Below are 27798 nucleotides of genomic sequence, written 5' to 3'. Positions count from 1 at the left end.
CCTGCTTAACTAAGTAATTGGGCAACATTCAACTCTGTTCAACGTTACCCTGGCATATTCATCTTTCCCGTTCATTCATCCCTACTGACTTTTTAAACCCAGAAAGATCATGAGCTCAATCGACTCTAGATAAGGATTCGAGCTGGCAACACCCATCGAATGATCAGTTCAACAACAGCCACGACCTGGCCAAATGGAGAGAGGATCTTTAGTAAACAAACAATATAGCCGTACAATAATTGCTGCTCGAGCGTTGTGAGACTGTTGCATAACAAACGCGTTACTTGCTGAAAAGTGACTCGGGCCAGGGAGCGATGAGTGGGCTCACTGACAGCTGGGTGGGTGGGGGGGCAGTGCATTACTCAAATTGGACAATTTTTTTTATTTACATTTAGCTTAACAGCCTGGGCAAGCGGCTGGCGCCTCGATCCATGTCTTTGAAAAAGTGGGCAGGCAAAACGGCTGAGATGCACGGTTTTGTACAGGGCACCTTGAAGATGCACGCAACGAATGCCCCCATCAAGGTCTCTCGTGTGCTTGACACATGCGTGCTTGATTTGGCCAAAGCCAAATGATTTGGCCAAAGCCAAATAAATATTTGCCAGCAGCGACAAGCGTGTTACAAGTTCTACGCATTTTCACATTTAAATGTGTCAACGGGGAAAGTGTGATTATCCTTTGATGGTCCTCAGTCAGTGGTTGAAATTCCACATTTCTATGGCAGAGGCCAGTATAAGAAGACCATTTTATTGACCCTGTAGGGATGAATTACTCAAACCCCAACTGGAATTCAAATTTGCACCCTTTTCATTGTGGGGCTAGAGCTCCAAACACAGCGTCACCTTTTAGGAATGTGTTTACCTGGTGGACGAAATTAGTTTATAATTTTATTTGGCTTGAAGTCCCCTTCCAGCCCCAAACAAAATGCCAACGACTTTCGTTGCTGTGAAAATTGTTGTGAGTTCTCATAGACACAATTCTAACGGAACACGTTTATGCTTACGCTGATATTCAAAGACAGAGTAGCTTCGGTGTTGATATAATTTGATTGTGCTCTCATCTGGTATAAGGGAAGGAATCTATTTATTTGAAAACATTAATATTAACAACGAAGAATACATAGAAATACAACGAAAATACAAAGCATCTCCATGTCCAATATCGATGAGCGGACCTATAAGAAGAACATAGCTGTGGTCAAGGCAGCAATGAAAAATGGAGAAAAACAGAAATAAATACACAAGGTTTAAATAGTAGTTGCATCGTGAGTACAATGTGTCATCGCATTTCATATATAGTGAGGTTAAATAAAGGTTACTTGATTACTTTGTGCATTCATTGGGCACATTTATATGAAATCAGAATTAATAAAATAGATTCCTCAGCTCAGCTGGTAGTAGACCAAGGCATGGCTGTTTAGTATTGATTATAATTGTTGTGCCCTTATATAGGAATAAGCAGAGGAATGTATATATATATTTTTTACAATCTCCCAGTGCAGTGCAAACTGCCTGATTCATTAGCAAGCCCTAGTGTCAGCCAGTGACTGAACCCTCGCCCACACGTTGCAGCCTTCCAACCCAATCTTCCCGGGCCGTTCAGATTTCTGGCGGAGAATTTACTCTCCCGCACAACAAGGGGAGCCTGTGGATTCAATCACTGAAAACACAGTCTTATGTCAAATTATTTGCATTTCATCGATTGGAAATGATGGGTGTGGCGGTTCGTTTGGAGATGCAATCAGTCCAGGGATTGGTGACCCCTAATTTTGGTGGCCTTTCATTATTACACTTGAATCTGCAGCTGTCTATTATTAACCTCTGTTCAGCTGTGCGAATTGGGGAACAAGTGGTAGCCAGTTTGATCTGTATGTGTGTGTGTGTACGTGTGTTGGGTCTGTACTTGTGTGTGTGTGTGTGTACGTGTGTGTGTGTGTGTGTACGTGTGTGTGTACGTGTGTTGGGTATGTACTTGTGTGCATGTGCGTGCGTTGGGTCTGTACGTGTACGTTTGCACTGTTGTGGTTGGCGCGTTGCGCTACGAACCCAGTTTCCCTGGTTCGATTCCTGCTCACAGCCAATACCGGTGACGAATATCTGAACTGGTCGTGGGCCTCCCCGATGTCAACTCGGACTCAAATGAGTAGCTGGTGCGATGTGTGTAAACAACGCCACTAGGGAAACAAAGGTGGCCGGCCGTGATGCTGACCACCCATCCACCCACTCGTGTACCTTTCCGGCCTTCATAGGTGCTCACTAACAGCACTTGCCCCGAAAGTCTATGAAGTCTATTAAGGCTATTATGGGGATCTTTGACTTTTGTATGTCCAGAGCTGTATTATATCTAAACGATTGATAATGAAGGTGAGAATGTGTATAAGTAAATGTCTATGTATTTTAGCGTGAAGATACTTATGTATTTTATGTTTCCGTTATTTAAAACCTCATAACCCCTCTATAGATAAACGTGTACCAAGGGCTGCTTTTCTGAGCCACTGGCGCTATGCTCAGCGTACTAGACTTGCAATTCAGCGGTCACGAGTTTGATCTCCCAACACAGCAGTTGAAACAATGGACACGTTTCTTAAAGCCTCCCACCTCTGTCCACCCTGCACCAGAGTTAGTCTGAGCAGGTAGCGTGTGCATACTCTTCACATCTTACAAGACATCTGGCCAGCGGAGAAGAGTTGGCCAAAAAACATCTGAAGAGGCTCTGTAAGAGCTCCCTATAGTGGAGGGCCTTCTGCCAGCAGTGGCCTGAGCAACCTATTGCTGGGCTCTACTTTAACATGTTTGCACAATGTTGGCATGTTAGAAAGTACTTGGGTTTAATATTTAATCCTGTGGCAATTGGTATCTCGACATGGCATAGCCCTCAAATATGTTCACTGAGACTGAAATGAGTACCTGATATGGTGTGATACTGGTAGGAACCATCTGGTTCCACCAGCCCACAGGGGATTATTGTGTCCGTTCGTCGTGCATCCAAAAATTGGAGGGGTGGGGCTGAGTGGAGAGGGGAGGGTGGGGAGGGGCTGGGTGGGGAGGGGAGGGTGGGGAGGGGCTGGGTGGGGAGGGTGGGTCTGGGTGGGGGGTGGGGCTGGGTGGGGAGGGGCTGGTCACCCTGTGGTGCCCTTATAAAACTCAACGTTTAACCTACTCACGCCGGCTTGTGCCCGCCCTCACAGTCGGCCATATTTGCGGAATACACCACGCCGCCGTTGACCCTGGCCATTGACCGAGCAACCCAACGTTCCTACCAGCTCCCTCCGCAGGAATGTGTTTAAGATCAGGCATGAAGAGGCAAAGGTGGACAGTCTCGTGCGATGTTGGCTCCACCACATCGCTTCGTGTGTGGTGCCAGTCACAATAAACACTCGCGGACATCATTTGGCCCATCACTTGTTCCTAGTCCAAGAGGGGTGAGTTGTCTTTGTTTATCCTGAATGTACATTAATTGAACAAATACACATTAACGCGATATGTAAAATTCAACAAAAGCCATGAACAATGTACAAGGTACTGAGGAGTAGGTTGTAATGTTGGCATAGTATTATGAGTGTGATAAAATGTGGCATGTTATTCATAAAGAGTCATTTTGACATAGTGCCTCTAAAACATGTTGGCAAGAATATTGAATTATGGGTATTATCTGAACAATTGAGTTCATAATTCAGATATAATCGTAACTGTTTAGGATCCCTGTAGATGTTATGTGCGTACGCGTGCATGTATGTACGTACATATATGCATGCATGCATGCGTGTGTTCTGACAATCCTGCACAAACTATTTAATACCTGTGGTTTCATGCCAGGTGAGATTGTCATTTAGATTTTCATTGGAGCAAAAGTGCTTGTGCTCTGCGTGGCGCAGTGAGTTTTGTGGTTTTTAAATTGTGAGTGTGTGTATGCAGACCTGATAAGGTCTTGAGCTCAGCTGAGGGCATGGCATCATGGCTCACTTGTTACGTTTGTAAAAATAAATTAAATGCATATATGGTTGGGCCGGAAAAATGTTTTAGGTTTCAGCCGCTCAAAGTCAGAGTGGGCTAAAGTTAGGCTTGTTTTTTTTTTCTCCCAATTCATGAACAACTGATAACAAGAGTTTAATTCTAAACAAAATGCAATCTTAGAACGGAAAGTTTTCCAACTTACAAGTTGTACGAGAAAGAGCAAAATGCAATGTTAGGACATTATGTTTTGAGAGTATTAAGAGCAGAGGAAAGTGTTTCAATAAAAAAAAATCTTGCTGTGGTTTTTACACCTGATGACGATTGCTTGTGTTGTGATCGAAACGTCGTGATTTAATTTATTTTATTTTATACCTACATGACTTTACCGAAAGAACCAAAGAGTATGGTTCCCTGCAGTCACGAAAACTTCAAATCAAGATTGTCGCAATTAATGGCCAAATCAGCTTTAAAACTGAGTCACTATAACAATAATTAATGTTACCAATACATCTATGGTAAGTATTACTGTGGAGACAGGGCCCCACCATACTAATATGGAATTACCATCAGTGGCTCCGGGCCACCAATGAGCAGCTATCCAAAAAGTATTTTACAATGTCAATATTTTATCATTTTGTTACCCGATTAAGAATTACATAACCTAATTCAATTTAATTACAAAACAAACGCTGTGTAATTGATCAATTTTGCATCAATTTCCCATGCAAATCTGACATCACAAGATGTTTTACACTGTTGGAAATCTCCCAGAAATGGTGGCATGTACTATTATGGTCTCTACTCTGTCCAGCTTGAACATCCGGGGGGTATCCAATGCTGTAGGATAATCTTCTTTTGGATAATGAGAGTACAGTGTATCCAGTGGCTTCACTTGAGATGAGTATTGGGAATTTCGCCTAAGGGGGATCATCTTTGGATCGTGGTGTTTATATTGGCAGTAACCCTATTCCGGAACTTAATTACAACATTCGACCACAGCATCAGAAAGTCAAGTAAAAATGTCTCGCAAGTTCACGCGAGCGTGTGGTGTGGTGCTCATCTCCATTGGCTTTCTCTGAGCCAGTGGTGAACTTCGGCATTCGTTCAGTGGGAGGAAAATTACACAGAATGTGTCTAATCTCATGAGCTCTTGGAGGCCAAGCAAGGTTGAGTTGTGCTTTGATGGGTGGCCGCCATGCATACAAACAGGTGCTTGTAGGCTGCTGCTGCGGTGTTACTTTATCAGGTAGTGCAGCAACATCATCCATTGTTTTATTGCACTTCTATGCTCTGACGTCTTATTCTTCCCGTCTTCACAAACCTGTACCGACCAGTGTAGTGACGTACAGCCAAATAACCCCCTCGAACAGCACTGTGGGGAGACTGATTCAGCTGACGATTGATAAAAGGTCCGTGCATAGTTTGAGGCAGTCATTTTTGTTATACAGCTACTGGTGACTTCCCACAAAGTGATACTTATTTTATTAACTATTGAGGGAGGATGGGATAAATTAACCTTGTCGCCTTCTTGGTTCTTTCGGTAAAGTTGCGTAGAAGGGAAGTAATAAAATAATAAAAATAAAACATAATAAAATAATTCTCACGACGTTTCGGCCACAACGCAAGCAGCCGTCCTCAGGTGAAGACCAGGTCTGTCGGGGAGACGGCGTGTTTCATTCAGACGCTGTCTCCCCGACAGACCTGTTCTTCACCTGAGGACGGCTGCTTGCGTTGTGGCCGAAACGTCGTGAGAATTAATTTATTATGTTTTATTTTTATTATTTTATTACTTCCCTTCTATGTGACTTTACCAAAAGAACCAAGAAGATGAATCCCTGCAGTCACGAAAGCTTTAAATCTAAATTTAACCTTGTCGCCTTTCCATGGTGAGTCAAGCGTTTTCAATGGTGGGCGCTTAGATTGCATGAATATAGTCATGCTTGTGATCAAGAGGGCATATAGGGCAATCATCTGGTATGGAGCTATCGAATGTCATGCCTCTCTTTGAGGTGGGATGAAAGCTATGTAAAACATGCGCGCTGCATCAGAGTAAGGAGTGTGGAGTGAATTAGCGAATACATTCGACAACCAGATGTATTTTTTCATGCCCGCAGTCTGCCTCGCTGTCGAAAGATTAATCCCAAATTGAAATGGCGAAAAACACATTTAACGTTTTGCCTCTCAATAAATAAACGGTTGCAGGAAACTGACGACCTTGCTTTTGAAATAGACGATTTGTATGCCAGGAATGGGTGAGCATTCTGAAGTGCAAGTTAGATATAAGCACACTGTATATAACCACATATCTGATATAAGCAACACGTGCTTACACTACATTGTTATGGAGAAGGCAAAGGAGAAACTTCTGATTATAAGCACACATGATCTTGTTCTCAAGGGTTGTGCTCGTATCCACCTCCTGTTCTGTGTATTAGCTGTATTTTAAAGCCTCACCTTTGATTGTTGATCTTATATTGTTTCTTCCATATGTCTGCCGGTCTGTCCCACTGTGTGTGTGTGTGTGTGCTCTTTCTATGCTTGCGGAATGTCACCCTCTAAAGGAACATCTATACCATTTTGAAACACTCAGGTGAGCCTCACTATGATCCATCCTGGGTTTAACTAGACTGGATTGTGTGAGGAGCTCGCAGATCCTTGAAAGGTATGGACAAAGTCTCATCGGGGAGCTCCTCTGGCAGGCAAGGTTGCGTTGGCTGGGTCATGTCGCCCACATGCCCAGCCACCACCGGCCCAAGCAGTTTCTATTTGGCCAGATAGGGGGGCTAAATGGGCGCGGCATGGATTAGAGATAGACTGATGTGGTACAGAAGGATGTGGAGATAATTGGACTTGCCGATGACTGGTACCAGTAGTGTCAAGATCAGTTACTCGGGAGGAGGTTCGTGAAGTGTGCTACTGGGGAGTTGGAGGCAGTCACCCTTCAGCAACAGCGGAGGGCAATGGAACGATGCTCACAACAATGAGCGACTAAAATACTGTAAGTTGGCACAGTGGTGAGCACACATTTGCCAGCCATCTCAGTCAGTCAAACCACGGCACCTGGGTCTGTCCCGTGACCTGCCAGTGAGCCTTCGACACCTCAAATTGTACCTAGCATGGCACAAGCGCCGTGGTGACACCACCGCCACTGAGTGGCCAACGGGGGTTGTTGCTTGTCTATCTCTCACTCAGTCTCTGTGTGTGCCTGCATAGGGCCCCACTTATCGCTGCAAATGTCCCCCACGGCGACAGTTGCACACCTCTGCTCTGTGTTGCTCTCTCCACATCTCTGCATCTCTGTTTCTTTGCCTCTCTCTCTCTCTGTGTGTGTCGCTCTGCCTTTATGTCTCTGTGTATCTCTCCACGTCGATTGCTATCCATTAGTCTATTTCTTTGTATCTTTGTGTTCCTGTCTTTCTTGCTTTACATCTCTGTGTCTCAACGTCTGTCTGTTTGTGCCCCTCTATCCTCATCTGCTTGGAGCCTTCTGCTTCGTATAGTTAGCCCTGTGCCTGGGAGCTGCTCACAACTTTCCCAGGGGTTGATTATTACCGAAAATATAAATTAAGTAGTTTGTGTAAGTCTTAACACTCCGTTCTCAAACCTTTTTAAAATACATCAGTTCTCACATTTGCTGTGGGAATTGATTTTTTTTTTCTTTTAAAGCAAACACGTACAAACTATTCAGAAAAAGTGGCTGTAATTTAACATCGCCTATATGAAAACCTAATGCCATGGCTTTAAATAACCTAAATTCTCATATTACAGTTGTGTGCTGTACAAGTGCCATCTTGCACACAATCAGCTGTTTTGTAAAACTCATAAACATTCACCGCCCTGTCACACCACTGCTGGATAAAGGCCACCTCCCCACGCTGTTTTGGTCATGGGAATTGTGTGACTATACTTCACAGCACCGGTCTGTGCGTTTGGTGAAAAGGGGGCAGGGCCCAGCACTCGTTCAGATGTCACCCATCACTCCACGCTATCGAACCATGACTGGCAATCGAACTCGGGTCGCCGGTTCATAGTGCAACGTACTGACCACTGTGCCACCACTCCACCCCAATATCTCCAAATGATATACTTGTTTTAAGGCGTATCGTGTGTACGCACCCTGCTTTAAGGAGGAGGATTTAACCCAGTAGATAAACGTCTCATCTTGTACAGAATTTCCGAAGTTGTGTGTCTTAGGCTCTCTCTCGGGAAAAGTTGGAAGCTTTGTTTAGGTACAAACATTTTTTGAAGTGACACGAGCCCTCCATTGATAACACCGTGATGTTATTCCGATACTTTCTCTTGTCGCATCACTGCAGTGATGGCACTGCAGTACTCCTCACTATAATTTTGGATGTTTTTTTTTCTTACTAATTAATTATTTATTAGATGTGTGTCAGTCGGAGACACACAGCTTAGGTGCTCATTCATAGCGTAAAACCTTTGAGTATAGCATTTATGTTCGTATGGCTATCTTGTACAGCATCGTGAAATCCACTTGTATATAGATGCTTTAGCATTTAAGTTATAATTTATATAATTGAAGCAGATTTTCTTAAATGTGTCAATAGAAGACAATGCTGTTTGAAGTCTATGATGATAATTGAGCCTGGTGCAATAGAATGGATATTGGGATCTGATGGTCAACTGCAAAAGTCCTCTTACAATGGCGAGATTCCACACATTGACAATGAATCAGACGTTTTTGCGAGAGCAAAAATACATCCCATTGTAAAGGTTTTTTTATCGAGCCAGCAATGAAGTCGCAAAAAGCCATGGCCATTAGTTTCACAGAAAATACTAAGCGACGTTATGTTTGGGAAACATTTTTACCTGAATTGAATAGTACAATGGGGTTTTAGCATTCTCCACATGCAGTGCGATTCTGTGTATCTTTTGTCCGGCGTTCGAACTATTTTGTGACCTTGGGTGTATCCTCTTGTCTGGCATATTGAGGAGAAAATAGCAACAGACGGAAAGCACCGCTTAGTATTTCTGCGCTTTGCTATAAGTAGGGCAGATTTGGAAGGATGATGCACTCGCATGACATTTGTGTCATTCCCTTCGGGAGGCATCAATTTTTAAAGGTTTAATTCAATTTCCTGGATATGAATTTGGCAAGCAGATAAATGATTGGTAGATAGGGCCGCTGTCAAACAATACGGAGAAACATAATCAAAAGGTGTCAATGAAGAATACTTATTTTTTTACTCCCAAAACATGGCACAAAGCAATGCTGGGAATTGTGTGAAGGAATAGTGGGTGGAACAACCAGGGTGTGAACTGTGATGGTAAAAAAACGAGGCAGTGGTATGTTTGACAATTGTTTTGCCAAGGGTAGGAAATCGGCATCAATCATCAATCACCGTCATCACCATCATCATTGTTGTAGAATAAAGGGCCTCATACACACAGCATGGATGGAAGCACTGCCGTGCATCCTTGGAATAAAGTTTGTGCTTCGTATGAATGTTGCTCAACTTTAATCCGACAGTTAACAGAGCAAGGACCGAATAATACAATCGTAATGCAGTCTTTTGTTTGAAAATGGAAGTGGTAACACATTGTGCTTGTGAACATGCACCATTTAAAGAAAGGCTTAAAAGCGCCCCTGACTATATCACAAGGATGATTTATGTCTCACCTGCTCCTTTAGTTTATCTGGAACCTGGCCGGGTTATATCTGAAAATAACTTTATCTGTAGCGGTTTATAACAGAGATGCATTTGACCAACCAGGAAATTGACAGCTCTGGACTCATCATGGATATGGCTTGATCCAGCAGTCCATTACACGTTTCTCTTAGAGCTGATGAAAGGCATATACGGTATTAATATTTGACAAATTGATACAGCGGCGTACAATAGCACTTACGATATTTTTTTCCATCCGTGTAATTGCCTAAACATTCAGCAAAGATCTCATTTATATATTGGGATTGTCTAAAATGTGCTCATGGTAACATGTGACGACATTCTTTCAGACTTTTTAAATGCACGAAGTATTTTAAAAGTAAAAGTGTTTCCTTTGCTCAAAGAAACAGAGAAGTATGTGACCCTGAGCAGGTGGTACAACAAATTCCACATTCCTGTGGCAAGAACTATAAGAACATGCCCACATATTTCATGGCATTTAAATAACAATTTCCCCGTCTTTTAATTAATCGTTGCCATTACGTGCTAATTACGTTGTTCCACTGGAAATGCATCCCCCTAAGGTCACCCTCGCAATAGAGTGCCGAGTACATTATTAATTGTTGGTAATTAATTTGGCATTGATACACCACGTAAATACCGACAAGAGAGCGGGAGCGGCACATCATAGGTCGGCAGAATTGGTGCAGTGGCCCTCCAAAGCACTGAATCTTGGATGCTGCGTCTTCTCTCACCACTGGTGGAAGTGTTATTATATGAAGGCAGGAGAGGGTGTGACCTCTGATTCTTTCATTGCTGTCCCTCTTTCCTAATTCATCGTCTCAGAAGCTCACTTATCACTCTTGTCAACTGCCCATGAAACTTACCATTGAACCCTAAAGGTTTCTCATTGTGTTGGCTGGTTTATTACCGTCATTCTCGCGGGACTTGGGGCTGCTGTTTGTTTCTATGATAAATTGCATTAATGTGTTCAATCAATGAAGCCCTTTATTTATAACGAGGTGAAAACCTAGTGAGATGTGATATCTCATTTCCAAAAGATGAGGGCTGTAATAATGAGCCCCAATTCACCTTCAGAATAACTGTATTGTCAAATGTGGATAAGGATGCACTGATTTGTTGATAGGAACATGTTATATATAAAAATGCAAAATCACAGCTCTCGTGTATCAAATCCTAACAAGCACGTTATTGAAACACAATCCAATTGGTCATGAGCAGCCATCATCCACTGCTGGATGAAGGCCTGCCCACATTGTCACTGTCCCCCCAGAGTCTTCCGATGCCATGTGAGCCGATCTCATCGTGCCATCTCCGTACTCGTCGTCCTGTTGGGTGTGTTATCTCTTCGGCCTTGTTATCCGTCACCAGCCTCATTGTTTGTTCATCACTGTTTTTAGCGATACGTCCTACCCAAACCCACTTGCCTTTATTAAGAGTCACTATGATGTCTCTAATTGGCAAGGTTAAAAAGTAAAGTGAACAAATTTCTTTGTTAACAACAAACCATGTTTAGGAAGAGTAGAGATTTAGAAAGAGACAGAGACGCTATGAAACAAAGATTGAGTACACAGAACTGACGCCATCGCAAGCAACGGACGCATGAAAGCAGCAAAAGGTAAATTTATGATTGGCGATTGACAAATAGTAGCACTTGGGGTTCGAGAGATGTAACCATAATCACATGGTAGAGATGCGATCTTAAAATTAGTGGAGGAATTTTACACAGATCTCTATAGCAACAGAAGGGAATATTTTTCAGACGAAGAGCTTTAAGTTCCCCGTGTGCCACGCTTCACAAGGTCAACTCGGCCATTCATCGAGTGAAGAGAGAGATGCCTCCCGGACAAGGTGGAATTTCTGTGGACATCGGTAAAGAAGTTGTTGGAACAAAATTTGTGGACCTATTTACTACATTTTGACGCTTAAATGAAACGACTCAATAGTGGAATGATGCCCCGGTCTTTGTTGTGTTAAAAAAAAGTGTGATAAAAACTGACGTGAGGGACTATAGACCCATTAGCCTCTTATCGCATGTACACACAACTTTTCTGTGAAGATCATTCGGAACAAAATAATGGGCAATTTAGGAACCAAACCAACCACATGATTAAGTCAGTTTTAGAGACGCTTCCTCAACCATAAATCATTTACTATCAGTCACATTTTGGAAATAACTTTTGAACATAAAATAAGTTTAAGTTTATTTGATTTCATATTCTTGGGTCTCTCGGTAAAGTCTTTGAACCTATCCATGTGACTTTACCGAAAGACCCAATAATTTTTCGATTTAAAGCTTTCGTGACTGCAGGGATTCATCTTCTTGGTTCTTTCGGTAAAGTCACGTAGAAGGGAAATAATAAAAAAATAAAAATAAAACAATAAAATAAAATTCTCACGACGTTTCGGCCACAACACAAGCAGCCATCCGCAGGTGAAGACAGCTGTCTGCAATGTCTTGACTTCATATTAAACACCAATTCGTGAGAATTTTATTATGTTTACTTTATTTTATTTTATTATTTCCCTTCTGCGTGACTTTACCGAAAGAACCAAGAAGATAGACCCAAGAATATGAATTCCTGCAGTCACGAAAGCTTTAAGTCAAGATTTATTTGATTTGTTACACGGATTATGCTGTTTAGCCAGTTGCCCGGCTATATTAGACGGGAGATCTGTGGTGCTGTGTGAGCACTGCATCAACAAAGCAGAGACATAAACATTAATATTGCACAATGAGGCATACATTATCACCGAGACTCTGTAGATGCAGTCATCCAAGCTCTCACAAATCAAAGGCTGAATTTTTAAAAGATTAAGAGATATAAATAGTAGCCCAAAATGACTTTATATTAAACACCAATATAGAGCATAGGCATGTATATCTCTAGAATTGTAAGCAATAAAACAAAAATTAGATAAAAAAAACATAAACATCCTATCCCGTCACGAGACGTGAAACCTCCCTTTATAACATTCAAATCTACTGCTGAAGTCCCTTTAGCAGCAGGCACACCTTCTATATCACCTTTAAGATAATGCTAAATGTCAAGTTGAAAATGTATAATTATCATGCAGTAGTGGCAAAAAAGCTGACTTAAGCGACACCACATTTTTTACAATATGGATTTTTGGGCAGTCATTGCACAGCCTGGGCTGCCAGCTTCAATGAAGACTTAAATGTACGTGCCCACCAATAGAACAACAGGTTATTGTTTCGATTTAAAGCTTTCGTGACTGAAGGGATTCATCTTCTTGGTTATTTCGGTAAAGTCACGTAGAAGGGAAGTAATAAAATAATAAAAATAATACATAATAAAATATGTTTTATGTTTATTATAAAACATAATAAAATATGTTTTATTTTTATTATTTTATTACTTCCCTTCTACGTGACTTTACCGAAAGAACCAAGAAGAGGTTATGGTTTGTCCCGTTTCTACTGCGATCCGTTGACATATATACTGCACGAAGATAATGCGGAGAAATTAGAGGAAAAACAACATTAAAATTCAAAGCTTGTACATGACTCCCACCAATCTCAATACAAGTATTAAATATTTTTTGAACACTCTCCTCCATGAGATATGGAGCCATCGATTTCACAATATCCACCTGTTCAGTGTAAAGTAAGGGGATCATTAGGAATCATTGGGGTCTCTATCAAATCTCTGTATTTGCTCTCACAATATCGTTAAACTTCAATTTGCCAAGCAAGTTCGCAGCTGTGTGTGGGTGCTTTAAAGAAATAATTTGAATACACCATCGTGCAAGTTCATTACGGTGATTATTTTTGTGCTCGCCAGTTATTTTCTTCCTTATCAAATTAAAATAATAATTTGAATTCACAACTCTTCCCAATCCACTCCTGATAAAAAAAAGCCTACCCATGCCATGTTATGGGGGTTGCTTGACCATACTTTACCATGCTGGTCAATGTGGATTTGTGAAAGATGGTTAAGGTGTCACTTGCCGACGATGTTAGCCGTCACCGGGAATTGACCTTGAGATGCCCAGATTCAGTGCAGTATGAAAATCGCAGAGACACTGCTCTATAGCTTCGTCTGCTTGTTCCTGTTATATACTGTGTGTAGTCATATAATTGATTTTATTTACATTTCTATCCCCATTATACATTATCAGGAACGAGACACAAGGAAGCATTTTAACTATACTATCAGACTTCACAGGACAGCTGGGTCACACATCACAATGAAGAGCAAAAATATCATGCACCCTCTACCAATCTCCCTTCAATAGATCTCGCCTGCAACCATTCGGGCTGCACAGTTCAGCTGTGCATATGACTTGCATGGCCCTTGTTAGCGTGACAGTTGTTCTAACAGTAACATCAAATGAGAAGAGCTTGCAAAAACAATGGCAGCAACGTTTATACGTTTCATGCTTTTCGCGATCAGCCGTACGTGCAAGACAGCTCAAATTAAACACGCACGCGCCGCACACTGGATGGTTGCTATTCCGAGCGTGCGCTGGCCACCGTTGTTGAACACATTTTATGCCATCATTAGAGCCAAAGTTGATGCCCGTTGTCAGCACAATGTCCAGACTTTGCCAAGTATCTTGACCAAAGCGTTTCTGAGCGTTACAGAGCAATACAGCGTGCCTTGAGCCATTCTTAATTCAGTACGGTTCGTGCAGTTGCTCGTTAAAATGCAATCTTTCTTTCTCATTCATATATTCTAATTAATTTGGTTATTGACTGTTAAGATTGGCCGCTGCCTTGTATTTCTCTTGGCCTCAGTGATATCGTACAGTTTAGTTTAGTGCACGTCAAGAGAGCTGTGGATATATCTTGGCACCGAGGAGGAATGTGCTGGGGGATGACAGGACGTCGAAGGGAGGGGTCATTTAAATACAAACAGGGATATTTATCGTTTGAGTGCAAATGGACATGTGCCAGCCAAGTTGGTTGATGTTTCCTGCCTACATGGCTTATGTAAGCATAGTTGAACTTTGAAAAAAATGTTTTTTTTAATCGTCCCCAGGAATGAAACATTTGTGAAGCAGGATTGCGTAATTGAATTGTGCTGGGCTACACAGAGGGTTGTGACTTCGTGCAGATTTGAACCTCCGCAAAGTTCAGTCTTTGATTGGAATCTTTGGCTGAAATGAAGGAATTTTTGCCGCGCGTGTAGGTAGATTTTGTTATGGTCATGGCGATTCGCACACCGCTCTATACAACTTGGTGAGCAGGGTTCAATTTCAGAAAATGCTCAGCGGCAAGTAGTTTATAAATAGGCTGGATCCTCCCCTACGTTAGTTCAGCTTAAAATGTTTCTGGTATGGTACGGGAAAATTTAGCACTCAAGAGACAACGATGGCTCAGCTTTGCTTGATGCTGGGCCACAGCACCGCTTAGGTGCTCAACAACAAATATTGCCCAAGTGGTTTGTACATTCAAATGGTTTTAGTCTGTTCTGTAATAATTCTCAAAGTTTTTTTTGGCGCGGTCATGCTGTACCAAATTCGCCCTGGTGCCTTCAAGAGATTGGTGTGGATATTTATATATCTATGTACTCGCTTGTGTAATGAACTCTCAAGAACACTTTGCCCCAGAAACACAACGGGCTCATTTGCAGTCTCATATGAAGCCCTCTACCATTGATTTTTGACTGCAAGACGTGTACAATTATTAGCCACTTTTGGCTTGCAAACCAATAACACCGGAGTCTCCCCTGCCGTCCAGTCGAGGGGGCCTTCCCCCACTCTACATGACGAGCCAGAGTGCACTTAATCCGGCACGAGTGTATGTATGAACTTTTTTTGCACCGTACACAATCAACCGGTGCTAATTACTGCCACTGTTTACTCATGGTAGCTGTTGCTGCTCTTGTGCGTGTGTACACATGTATGTATGTATGTATGCACAAACGTGTTTGCGTGTGTGTGTTTACCAGATTTTTTTTGGGGATCTTGAGTATTTATAAAACGGTGAGCTGGCAGTACCAGACATGTTTATTGAATCGAGGGAGCCTGCTGTCAGAAATTTACATTTACTTTGTTTATTGTTGTTTATTTTGAGGCACGCCTATTTCCCCCTAGCAAATGACCCGTGGACATAATGAGGCAGACGAATACAAATGCTCTGTCACTGCAGCCTAATATACATTATACAATGGAATGCTGCTTTTAAATCCTAAGATGACTGGTGAAATGTGTGGTAATATTATTATGAAATACAAGCCATTGGGTGCCTTAGTTACATCCCATGTGTTAAACTAAAATTTAATTGTAAAAAATGTTCCCAGCATAGCTACGGTAAAGCAGTCTTCATTGACAGAGTTGTTGATGGCTCACGTTGGGTTTTCTTAATAATAATAATGATGTCGATTTAAAGCTTTCGTGACTGCAGGGATTCATCTTCTTGGTTCTTTCGGTAAAGTCACGTCGGAAAGACAGCGCCTGACAGACCTGTTCTTCACCTGAGGACGGCTGCTTGCGTTGTGGCCGAAACGTCGTGAGAATTATTTAATTCATGTTTTATTTTTATTATTTTATTATTTCCCTTCTACGTGACTTTACCGAAAGAACCAAGAAGAAGAATAATGATGTCCTTTATCAAGGCAACCCTGGATTGACTCTTTGTCAAGAGGGTGGTTATGCATTGGGATATTCGGACACATTTTTTAAGTGTTTTGCATGTCAGAATTGAAGTGCATAGAAAAAACCTCGGCGTTTGAGTATAAAACACTGAAAAAAACAGAAAGATACGTCCCAACCCCATTTACTCGACTGCCATCTCTGGGCCACCTGCAGAGTCACAGTCTCACGGCAAAGGCTTACAGCCCACCTCTTGTGGGCATTCGTCACATGAAAGGCATCGATCAACATACCATCTGCTATGGAATTCGAGGCTGCAGTATATGTACGTATGTATTTATTTAATGAAATAAAGTCTTAATTGGGAGGATGAACAAGTGTTTGAAATGAAGCCGCCCGCGCTCTGTTGGCGTTTCCTTTCCCGTCTGTGTTTGCGTTGCCATGGGCTGTCGCTGATGCCGAGTCTGGACCCTGTGCCCCCCCCCTCATTTCTCCCCCCCGTGCAGGCGATGCCTTTGCCCAGTTCCGCTTCACCGATGAGAGGGAGTGGGAGGCAGACTCGCTGGAGCGGCGCCAGGTTTGTTTCGCGGGCAGGTCCTCACTCCTCTCGCTTGTCGCACGTCCGCAGCCAGCCAGCGTAGTGGGCATGGCCGCCATCCGTCTTCGCTTGGTGATCGTGTTTTTCGCTCGTTGTCCTTCGCCGGCACCTCCGATTAGCACAGTTGGCTATGTACGGTGCAAAATACGTTCAGCGTGCATGCATGCATACGTGTTTTTGCACTGTGCTCGCTGCTCTTTGTTTTTTTTCGGTAAAGTCACGTAGGTAAAAAATAAATAAATGAAAAAACAACTAAATTAAATCACGACGTTTCGGAGGCAACACAAGCTTCTGTCTTCAGGTGGAACCGTTACAGCCAAATTCGCTGTGTCCATTGCAGTTCGATGGTGCAGTTTTGATTTTGCTTTACTGTAAATCTGGCACAAATTTGGTAACGCCTGCCATTTAGCGCAATCTAAGTCTAAGGCGTGTCCTCACACTGACGTGCATCGGTAGGCGCCAGCCTCTTAATGGGGCCAACCAATGTTGACATCCACAAAAGTGATACTTTTTTTTTATGACCTTGCAGAGAAAATGGGATGGTTATAACCGTGACTGGGATTTGAATTCACAGCCGTCTGGGTACGAGTTGAGCACTCTAGAGTGCCAATTGTCGAGGAGGTAAAGCTGATGAATTACTGTACCATGAAAATTAGGTCTTTGTGTTTTCACCTTTTTGTGTTGTAGAGGACAAAATAAACACATTAGCAATCAGTAGAACCAATTGATGTCCTTAGAGAGGTAAATTTCACAAGATGTTGCCTTTACCCAGGTAATTAAAGAATTTAATTATCACTGTTTAGTCGATTTGCTTTAAATTTTGCAATGGGAGTATATCTCAGATATGCCCATAATGTAATTTGAAAACTGAAATCAGCCAAGTGTGCAATCACTGTGTTTCTCTGAATTACACAAAGTGCATTGAGGGTATGAAAACACAGGCGACTGTGATTAGCAGGCAATAATTTAGTCAAGTCGAACATGGGAGCAGACACCGAGACAGTGCGTAGCAGCATCCAGCCTCCGGCACCAACCCCGTGTCACATCAACCCAATTCTCCCCCTAACCAGGCGAGATACCCTAGCAACACACCACCTTTTGCAAGAGCTGTGCGTCATGTGCTATGAGAGCAGCACAATAATGGGCCTCCAATTGTTCATAGGTTGTACAGCAAACAGTTAACTTGGTATTGATGCCTCAAATTAATTATCAGGTGGAAGTGGAAATTGAACTTGCCATCAATTGTGCAAACGGTTCAGTGGTTGGTGTAACCGTCCATTGATCACCCAGCCACCCCGAGCCAATTACCTGCTTAAATGCATTTAATTTTGCTGGGATAATAAGGGAAAGAAAGTTGAATGATTTAGTGGGCAGCATCTAAGTTTTTTACAGAGCAATGCCCACTAGTAGCCCCATAGTGCAGTCCCAGAGTACACATTATGCAGCATAGATGTTGTATTTGCGACTTTACATGTGTAATGTATAAAAGGAAATTAATATCACAAGCTGACAGATCCCCGCATACATATCCACAGGGTATTTTGCCATCTTGTTCCTCTGAAACGAAATACCACTGAGTTGGACTGCACACTGTTCTAATGTACTAATTTGTGTAAATAATTAGCTGGGTCCATAAATTTACAGGGCAATTACTCCATTGGTAAGTAAATTAGACGTGAATTGTTTAAGTGCGCCAAACATACTTTTTCAATCACTTGCCTTTGAGAAATGTCTTGAGAACATTGAGGCTTGGCATGGTTTTTATGGAAGGGGGGTAGGTCACGTTTATGAAATCTGCTTGACATTTTCGTTTAGAATGGCACTGGCAGTGGCAGACAAAGCAGAGGGCTCGGTATATTTCATTTATACTTCCCAGACCGTCTTGCTATGGAGCCTCGTGGAGGAGATAAGGGCACCTAAGATGCAGACTTCAGTAGAAATTGGATGGAAAATTGGCTGAATGGTAAATTGCAGATGTTAAGTCAACAAATGCTTTCACAGTGCATTGGGGGCTTAACACATTCCTTGCCTTGAGGTCATCCAGGTGATACTCAACTGGAAACAAAAAAAATACTGGAAGATATCTGTGAAAACTTATTGGTGTATGGTATACATTGGCCACTTGCCTTTTGACTCCGCGATATGCCCTCTGCGTATTATTTTGTCACGTTATATTGCAGCCGTCCTCTTGGCATCGTCAACGAAATGTAAACATTTCCATTTGGAGCATTCACAGCGAGGACGGCATCACGACGCGGGAGAGAACGGCCTCCGGATGATGACAGCACTTTTGGAGTTACTCCAGTCGAACTCTTTTTCAGCATTAGACGGAGCACTTTTACCTCCGTAAAAAAAAAGTGTTCCTCGCAAGGCATAATTAGTCCTCAAAGAGTTAGAATATGGCTTGGAATCTGGGCTCTAGCCACATGCAACGAAGCCAGGTTCTCAAGTGGAGTAAGCTGCAGGTTTTTCACGTGGTCTCCAATCATTGTACAAAAACAACATTAATAATGATGTAGTTTATTGCTTAAATTGGCATACAATACCTCTCAAGACACAGAAGATTTGATTCAACGCTATTCAACTCGTGAAGATAAGAATTATTTCAACTTGCAAGATGCTGTAAAGTATTTGCTCACTCTCATAGAAAGAGAATGACTCGCAGGCACCAAGAACCACAGACAAATGGGAAAGACAGCCATGCGGTGAGCTGGCACCAAATTATCCCCCAGGCTCTGCTGCCCTCTATATATTAAGGTGTTATCGGCCAATTAATGAGCATTTGCATGCGAGGAAACGAGAGTACCTGGAGACAACCCACGCATGCAAGGGGGTAAACTATATCCCATGCAGATGGAACAGATGGAGACCACATTTGCTGTTACTGCCTTGATTTGGCAAGCCAGAGGACAGCACCTCAAGCCTACAGGAAGAGTTTTTCGCACACATTCGTGTGAACCTCCACAGTGCTGAATTACTGGCGTGCGTGACCACCGCCCGGCTCGATGCCCACGGCAGTGTGTGCGTGATAACAGCTTTGAGAGAAGAAATCTTGAACCATGCGGCCCAACCTGGAAAAAACCTGCAATGAGATTCGCTTTAATTTCCATGGGCCATTCCGTGCAGGACACGTAAGGGAACGTCATCTGGTGTTCTGTGGAGGAAACCAGTTGAGGTAATGCCGGAAGTAGTTAACTGATGTCTTCATTCTAGGCCGTTCTCTTACCCAGTATCTTGTCATTCGTTCCGTCGCTTTCATCTGATGCCACCAGCACAATTGTAAAGTAGTTGAAGGATTTTTCAAAATAATTGAAAGTTAAGGTAGCACGACCTAATGCTGTGTAACGTTCCCTTCCAGATGGATGCTCTCTCCATTGACTGCGAGGCCATTGCCCTGGCTCTTCATGGACTACCGCGTCACTTGAGACTCAACATCGAACCGGAGATAATCCTGGTGCTCAAGGATTGGCTGTTATCTTTTATTAGCCGAGCTGCTGACCATAAAGGCTCCCGTTTTATATGCATTTGCTCTGCTTTTTTTTATTGGTTCGTACATCAACAAAGCATAAAACTGTGAGAGTATTGCATTTTATGTGGCTTCATTTGTACGGCAATGAAGATGAGTATTTACATAATGTTGTCCAGGTCAAGCATCAATAGTGCGACACCTCTCCTGATGGCTTTTAAGTTGAAGTGTTTGAGTATCGGGACATTCATCCATGATTACACACGTGTTGTTGTTTTCACCAACGTTACCTGTATTGGTGGTAGCACATTCCTGTAACGTAGTGCTATCGACGCAGGTCATGATGCTCTGCACAGGTTTAATTGAATACAAAAGCCTCATTGCAAGGCTACGAGGTGGCCAGTACAGCAAGTCTTTTGCCGATCTGCATTTTCTTACGCGGTGTTATCTCCTGTTATACATGGGGTTTTATCCAGATACTTTGATTACCTCTACAAACCAGAGGATTGAATATCGCTGGTCGAGAATTGGCCAAACAACTAAAAAGAGTCCTGAGATTTCGTATTGATTTTTCAATGAAACTATAAAGTGTACCTCATTGCAACTAATACTAAATCATGGCCTTTCTTGCAGGATGTGATCCCCAAGGATATTGGGAAAGTTCCAACATGGTCAGTGCCTAAACTAGACTTTAAGCAACCTAAAGTTCACAAGCTGGCCTTTACTGCTCCCAGCCCTGCCACCACCGCTGCCGCCTCTACCACTACCACCGCCACCACCACCACTCTCATTGCCTCCAAGATTGTTTCCCCTGCCACTACTACCAACATTCACTCACGAGACACGTCAGGGCCCGGCACAGACGCACACCAAACGGACTCCACTAGCCTGCATTTAGTCACCGAGGCAAAGAGCAGAGGCCCTTCAACTCCAAAGGAGCCAGATAGTGATGGCGTTGGAAGAAGCGTTTTGGCGAACGTGGAGGTCGTGCCAGACGTGCTGGATGAAGAGCTGGACTTCCTGCTCTCACTAGACAAGGCAGCAGCACCGCAGCCGCCCTCTGTGCCGGCAGAACACTCCCCAGAGAGTGCGCCGGGCGGTGAGGAGGAGCCGGCTGGTGTGGCCAGCGCAGCAGCTGGACTGGACAACCTCGCTGGTGCCGAGTCAGATTTAACTGACACCGCTGCCAATGATGCGGGTAAGAAGTTACCGCTTTCGCAGATTTTCACGGTTGTGCTCTGTAGCTCTGTGATGATGTTTTTTTCGGTCCAACCAGAAAACACATCAGAGGCTAAGGTGTTCATTGTCTTCTGGCTTAGCCCTGGCTGAGTGGCTTCACATTTGCGGGTTGGCTGCCCGATTCCTCCTACCGTCGTGGTCATTTCCACCTCAGTGCTTAGTCTGGCCAGATGCCGCTATGGCAGAGTGCTCGACTCACAATCAGAGGGTTGAGGGTCGACTTAGCCCATCGTTAACCCCCTGAATTGAAAATAATTGTATCATTACTAAAGTGTGTAAATTCAATGGCAGTTGTCACGTGGTAGCATTCCCTGCCAAAGAAATGCAGAATTTTCAGCATTGGATCAGGGCCAGAAATGGAGATGAGGACTACTGCTTACTAATTTCTGCATTGAGACTCTTAGATTTTTTTTTTTTACAAATGAGTGTGTCTCTAATATTGACGATACACACCCAGGAACATCATTCACACCCACAGACCATTACACTTTTATCGGAATCTTTTTCAGTTTTCAAAAACCACCTGCAATAAAGACACAATGAAATGGACGATAATCGTAGACTCGCACGAAGCACGGCTTCTGTCTGTCTGCGAACGTAATGTTCAGTTTATTTATATGATCGGCGTTGTCATCGTCTGTGTCATAGTATTTCAAGTAGCAGCAGCTACGTGGAATAGTGTAATGGATAGGGAGTTGAAAACAAACAACACAACACAAATGAGACTGGTAACCACGTTACCCATGCACGTTGATTTTGTAGGGTGTCATAGATCAAGTGGCATTGCGGTGATAAAGGTGCAGCCCTGCCATTATCTTTAATGGTGGGAGTGCCCACACTTTTACCCCACCACACGTTGCCTGCCGATCGATTGACTGTGGCGTATCCAGCTGGTACAGTGCTGCTGGGTGGGCAAGGGCCGAGGGGAGAGGGGTTTAAGAGGCTTGCCCATTGTGTCAAATGCCACACAGGGTGATTGAACCGACAGCCTCTGGATTGCAAGTCTAGTGTGTTAACCATTGCACCATGGTGGCATCTGTTGGAATTAAATCATAGTTTTAAATATCTAGTAGCCCTAGAAGCAGAACACTTTGTTACTTTTGAACTACATGTAACTTTTACCATTGTCGTGTCTGCCCTGCTTTTGCCTTCAAAACATGTTATGCTTATCTTGACTTAAAAAAAAATAACCTGTCAGATGTTAGATCTAAGCTAAGGAATGTCAGCAAGTTATTGAATGTGCTGCATGGGCCAAGCACGCTGCGAGAAATGTTGCGGATGATGAAGTATCTGATGTGGTGACACTCATGTGACGTTAAAAAAAAATCTGCACAAATATTGTATGAATGCTGAACTTTTTTCGCGCCGTATGTAGCCAAGCGTGCTAATCAGAGGTGCGGGGGAAGGACAACAAACTAAGCATTTTAACTTTTCGTGGGTAAGCGTGGACTCGTCGGAGAAATTACTGCGAATGCGTTTGCGGTTCCAGGCAGCGGGCTCGGCAACGATCAGGCTGCGGAAGAGATGGGCGCACCACCAAAGGAGGAGGCAGAATCGCAAATGCCCACCTCAACTGATGACCTGGAAGACTGGCTGGACAGCATGATTGCGTGACAAGTGTCGGGAAGGCAACGGTGTGCAGTTCGAATAGAGAGTATGGGCGCTATGAAGATCTGGAGGAATTGTGACCAGTGCACGAACGGGGTTCAATTCAAGAAGTGTCGTCGGACATTGTGACTGACTGCGTTCGGTGGTTGAAGGCATATTCTCCACTGTCTTTGTGTGTTGTTCATGAACTAAGCAATAGCTTATCATAATTGTGAAATAAACTTGAGTGTGGCAGCAAATGGTGGCAATTTTTGCTCTGTCTGGAAACACCCTCCTGAGGAGTGGGCCTTAAGTTATTGCTCTGCTTGAGATGTTTCTGGCAATTCCTTACTTTGAGGGTTCGGACTGATGTTCCTTTAGCTTAAAAAGTGAGCAACGTTGTGCCAACCGTACTTGCTATTGAGCCAGCTTGCGCAGATGATGGCTCATTTCCCAGATTTTCTTTGACAATTCGTGCTTAAATCAATATGAACCCACCCGCATGGCAATGTGGTGGCCTATTGTGAAACAGTACAGCAAGTATGTTTCTGTGGTTCAACTATTTCTCCCTGGCATGTATGTTGAATTGCTCCAGACATTAAAGTGTCCCGATTGAATGTGTGACTAAAACCAAGTGTACCTCTATGAAGTCAGTACATGGGAGATCACATGTCACATTGTCACACTGAGGACGTTGACAATGTTCTTGTTGGTGGACAGCTTTTGCATTAGTTTAATCCATTATAGTTGTAGCACTAAAGGTGACGTATGCTGATGTATGGTCTGACCTGTCTCAATTGAACTGGTGGATACATTAGAAGGGCGCACTCATTACACACAACGTGCTTGTCACAAATGAACCACGATACCTTGGTGATCTCTTCAAGGAGCATACACCATTATCACGCACTCTGGTCACCCTTGCAGCGGCTTTTGGCTGCTGGCGATCGAACAAAGACGGTCGCTGCATCGCACGCTTTCAGAGGCGCTTCTGCGGCCGTCTGGAACGCTCTTCCGATATGAGGAAGCCATTGGAGCCATGCACTTTTAAATACTTTAGATTGAAAACGTAATTTATTTAGAACTGCTTTTCGTGTTTAGTTTGTCCTCCGAATAGCACGGTTGGCTACGTATGGTGCGAAAGAAGTTCAACACTTATACATACAGTGGACTTTCTCACAGTCTCGTCCAATTTCGATTTAAAGCTTTCGTGACTGCAGGGATTCATCTTCTTGGTTCTTTCGGTAAAGTCACGTAGAAGGGAAGTAATAAAATAATAAAAATAAAACATAATAAAACAATTCTCACGACGTTTCGGCCACAACGCAAGCAGCCATCCTCAGGCGAAGAATGAAACACCCCAAGCTTGGAGCGTATATTTAAGCTGGGTTAGAGGGGGGGGAGGTGGGAAGAAGAGCGCCTAAACAAAATAATTTGCATATCAAGAGGAATTCAGCATATGGAAAATGCGTAGGAGGTGGGCGGGGGGGGTTCCAAATCAATACTATGCCCGTGCATTATGCAGGATTAGCAGCATCAAAGGGGGGGGGGAAGGGGGGGAGCATTAACAAAGGAAAGGAATGTTAATAGTATGTAGCTGTAGTTACTAAACAACCACGTAAAAAACTACAGTATAAACTGCATGACAAACTAAAGTATAAACTACATAGCATCATCAGTAAACTTACTATACTCTACAATAAGCTGAGTTACTAACAGTAAGTAATACATGAAAAATTCTACGTTGTAAAAAATTATATAATATGCTTCCATCTAAACTTTATTCTCTTACATCACACGCGTCTATACCGTACTATATACTTCCATAGGCAAAACCAACATTAAATTACATACTGTATTGCTATAAACCACCCTATACCTTATACATTTTTAATATAACACTATGTATTATTCTACCCACCCTAATGTGTATCAAAATGGTTTATTACGTCCTTCCAGTGATTGCTAAGCCAGAATCCATCTTCTCGGTTAAAATTGTCTCTGTGTTTGTAAATGTGGATCGCCTCATGTACGAATCTCTCATGATAGCCAGATGGCTTGCAGAGAACCTCTGTCTTGGAGAAGTCAATGTCATGTGAGCCCACTGAGTTGTAACAGTGATCTGCCACGGCTGAGGTGTTTGTCCTACAGTGTTTCAGGTCAGCTTTATGTTCACGGATGCGGTCCGAGACATGTCGTTTGGTTTCCCCAATGTAACTGCTACCACAGAGGCAACTTAGTTTGTAGACACCAGGGTACTGTATGTCTGGAACCACATCTTTTACAGACGGTACCAGATCACGGATTTTATGTACTGTGTTGAATCGGACCTGGATCTTGTGTTTAATCAGGATTTTGGAGATCTTTTTTGTGACCCCAGCGATGTAGGGTAAGGTGATGGTCTTGAAAGGCTCCTCAACAGGATCTTTCTTGGTGGTTGGAGTGATGGCTTTGCGGATTGTGTAGTCGGAGTAACCATTAGCCTTAAGAGCTTGGCGTACGTGTTTGAGTTCACTGGAAATGTGTTCATGGTCGGAGATGCATTGGGCTCTATGATATAGAGTCTTGATGAGAGAATTCTTCTGGGATGGATGGTGGTGGGAATCCGGTTTTAGATAAGCATCCGTGTGGGTGGCTTTCCTGTAGACAGAGTGGCTCATTGAACCATCAGGTCTCCTTTTGATTAGGACATCCAAAAAGGGTAGCTTGCCATCATTTTCGACTTCCATGGTGAATCTGATGGCTGGGTGTATGGAATTGATATGGTCGAGAAATTGGTCTAGAGCAGGCCGGCCATGTGGCCAGATGACAAAAGTGTCGTCTACGTACCTCTTCCATAAGGTCGGGCGTAGAGTCGCAGTCTGGATGGCGTCCGTCTCAAATTTCTCCATGAAGATGTTGGCTACAACCGGAGATAAGGGGGAGCCCATTGGGGTGCCCTCAATTTGCTTGTAGAAGGTTCCATTCCAGGTGAAGTATGTATTGGTTAAGCAGTGTCTCACCAGGGGGGGTACCCCAGCATTCAGTCCTTGATGAACCAAGTCTTCAATGATTGCGATGGTGTCAGGCACAGGCACCTTGGTGAACAAGGAAACCACATCAAAACTGTCCAAGTTGAATAAGATGCACATGAACGCTTTAAAAAAAGTACTTCATATACTTAAAGTTCACGTGGCAGTGGAGAAGTAGAAGTGTAGGCAACAAAAAAGAGCAGGTAGAACGTTTGCTACCAAGTTTTAACGGACCCGTCGGAACAAATTAGTTGTGTTGAACTGTACAGTATGTTGAACTTATTTCGTACCATGCGGTGGAAAGGCGACTAAGCAGCTATAAATAAACGAGTTTTCAGTCTAGATTTCCAATCTAGATTTAGCTTAAAATGGGAATCGCTTCGGAAGCTAAACAAATTGCGAGTTCTCACTGAGAATATGGGGCCCAGCGGGCGAGACGTCTCCCATTTGCTTGCTATTCAGCGCTCGAAATGTGTTTCCCTCCCCCACCTCTTACAAGCAGGTCGGGTCGAGGATTGTTTTAAAACTCGGAGCACCGCAACATGCCGATGTTTTCATTAGGAATTCCCAGTTGCAACGCGGAGAGTGGTTTGATTGTTTTGTTGTAAGAAAAGCACGGGCGGCGCTCGGAAGCCTTACCCAACCGTGTTGTTGTGAACAACGCTACGTTGTGGATTCGCTCTCTCGTCTTCTTCTTTTCCAATCCGATTGCGTGCGCATTGAACCCCTTTGTGTCGAGACGGGGGTACACGCGAGGTGCGCACATGATATTGTAATAACGAAACCGTGTGCGTGGTCACGTTGATGATCCAATGACACTTTCGAACGTGGTGGAATCGTCCGCATTGACGACTGTGAGGCCAGTTTTGTAAATTCCACATTCCCATGGCAGAGATCATGCTCTACAGGAAACCACTTCATTTCCTTTGTCGCATCAGTGGCAATGATGGGTAAATTAGACCCCCTGAATGGGTTTTACGCTCATGTCTTAATTGTGAACCTCAGGCCCCCAGCGGGTCAGACATGGGACGTTCTACCCTGTATTGTGTAACTGGCAGCGGTTGCCATTTATTTACTCTGCGGTTACTTAAACGTTGACCTTTCTTCACAGCCGCTGACATTGTGGAGACAAGGAAAGCGAGCGCTCACACGTGCCGAGAACAATTTACTCGACTCTAGCAGGAAAGCGCATTGGCCCAGCGATCGCACTGATTGGTGGCAGCAACTGCGATGGCTGCACAAGTCGAAAATATTTGGGGTCGAATTTGGAAGGAAAAAAATACCGAAAATTACGTTCTTTCGTCTATCCACTGCTGGATGCGGGGCCATCCCCACATTGTATAAAGATGGACCCACCTGCATGCTTCTGGGAGATGTTTAACCATACCACCCAATCAGGGCAGGGTGGTGAAGGGTGAGAAATACACAGCTTAGTATTAGATTTTGCTGAACTGCCCTCTGCTGCCCACAACGCTCGTCCATTAATCATAACATGAGTGAACAAGTTTCACTGGCTGGATTCCTGCCTGCCTGGATTCCCGCCTAATTGGCTGGATTCCTGCGTGTTTGGCTAGATGCATGCCTGCCTGGCTAGATTCCTGCCTGCCTGGCTAGATTCCTGCCTGCCTGGCTAGATTCCTGCCTGCCTGGTCTCGTGACCCTTGGCCAAGTGGTTCACGTCACCAGCATCCCACAGAGTTGAGCGAGGTTCGTGCTCTGTGCTGACGTCACG

General features: G+C 43.5%; 1 protein-coding gene across 1 annotated transcript in view; it reads left to right on the top strand.

Annotated features, from left to right (window-relative positions):
• AVEN (apoptosis and caspase activation inhibitor) overlaps window positions 1-23682 on the top strand; it is a 47216-nt gene extending 23534 nt beyond the window's left edge. Inside the window, exons 4-7 of the mRNA XM_078858561.1 lie at window positions 16672-16742; window positions 20122-20217; window positions 20863-21427; window positions 22958-23682. Coding sequence (XP_078714687.1) covers window positions 16672-16742; window positions 20122-20217; window positions 20863-21427; window positions 22958-23082 — 857 coding nt within the window. The 3' untranslated portion in view covers window positions 23083-23682. The remainder of the gene's footprint in view (window positions 1-16671; window positions 16743-20121; window positions 20218-20862; window positions 21428-22957) is intronic.
• The last annotated feature ends 4116 nt before the right edge of the window (window positions 23683-27798 follow it).

This window comes from Lampetra fluviatilis, chromosome 7 (assembly GCF_964198595.1).
Source record: "Lampetra fluviatilis chromosome 7, kcLamFluv1.1, whole genome shotgun sequence".
NCBI lineage: Eukaryota > Metazoa > Chordata > Hyperoartia > Petromyzontiformes > Petromyzontidae > Lampetra > Lampetra fluviatilis.
This window is presented reverse-complemented; position numbering and strand designations above follow the sequence as displayed.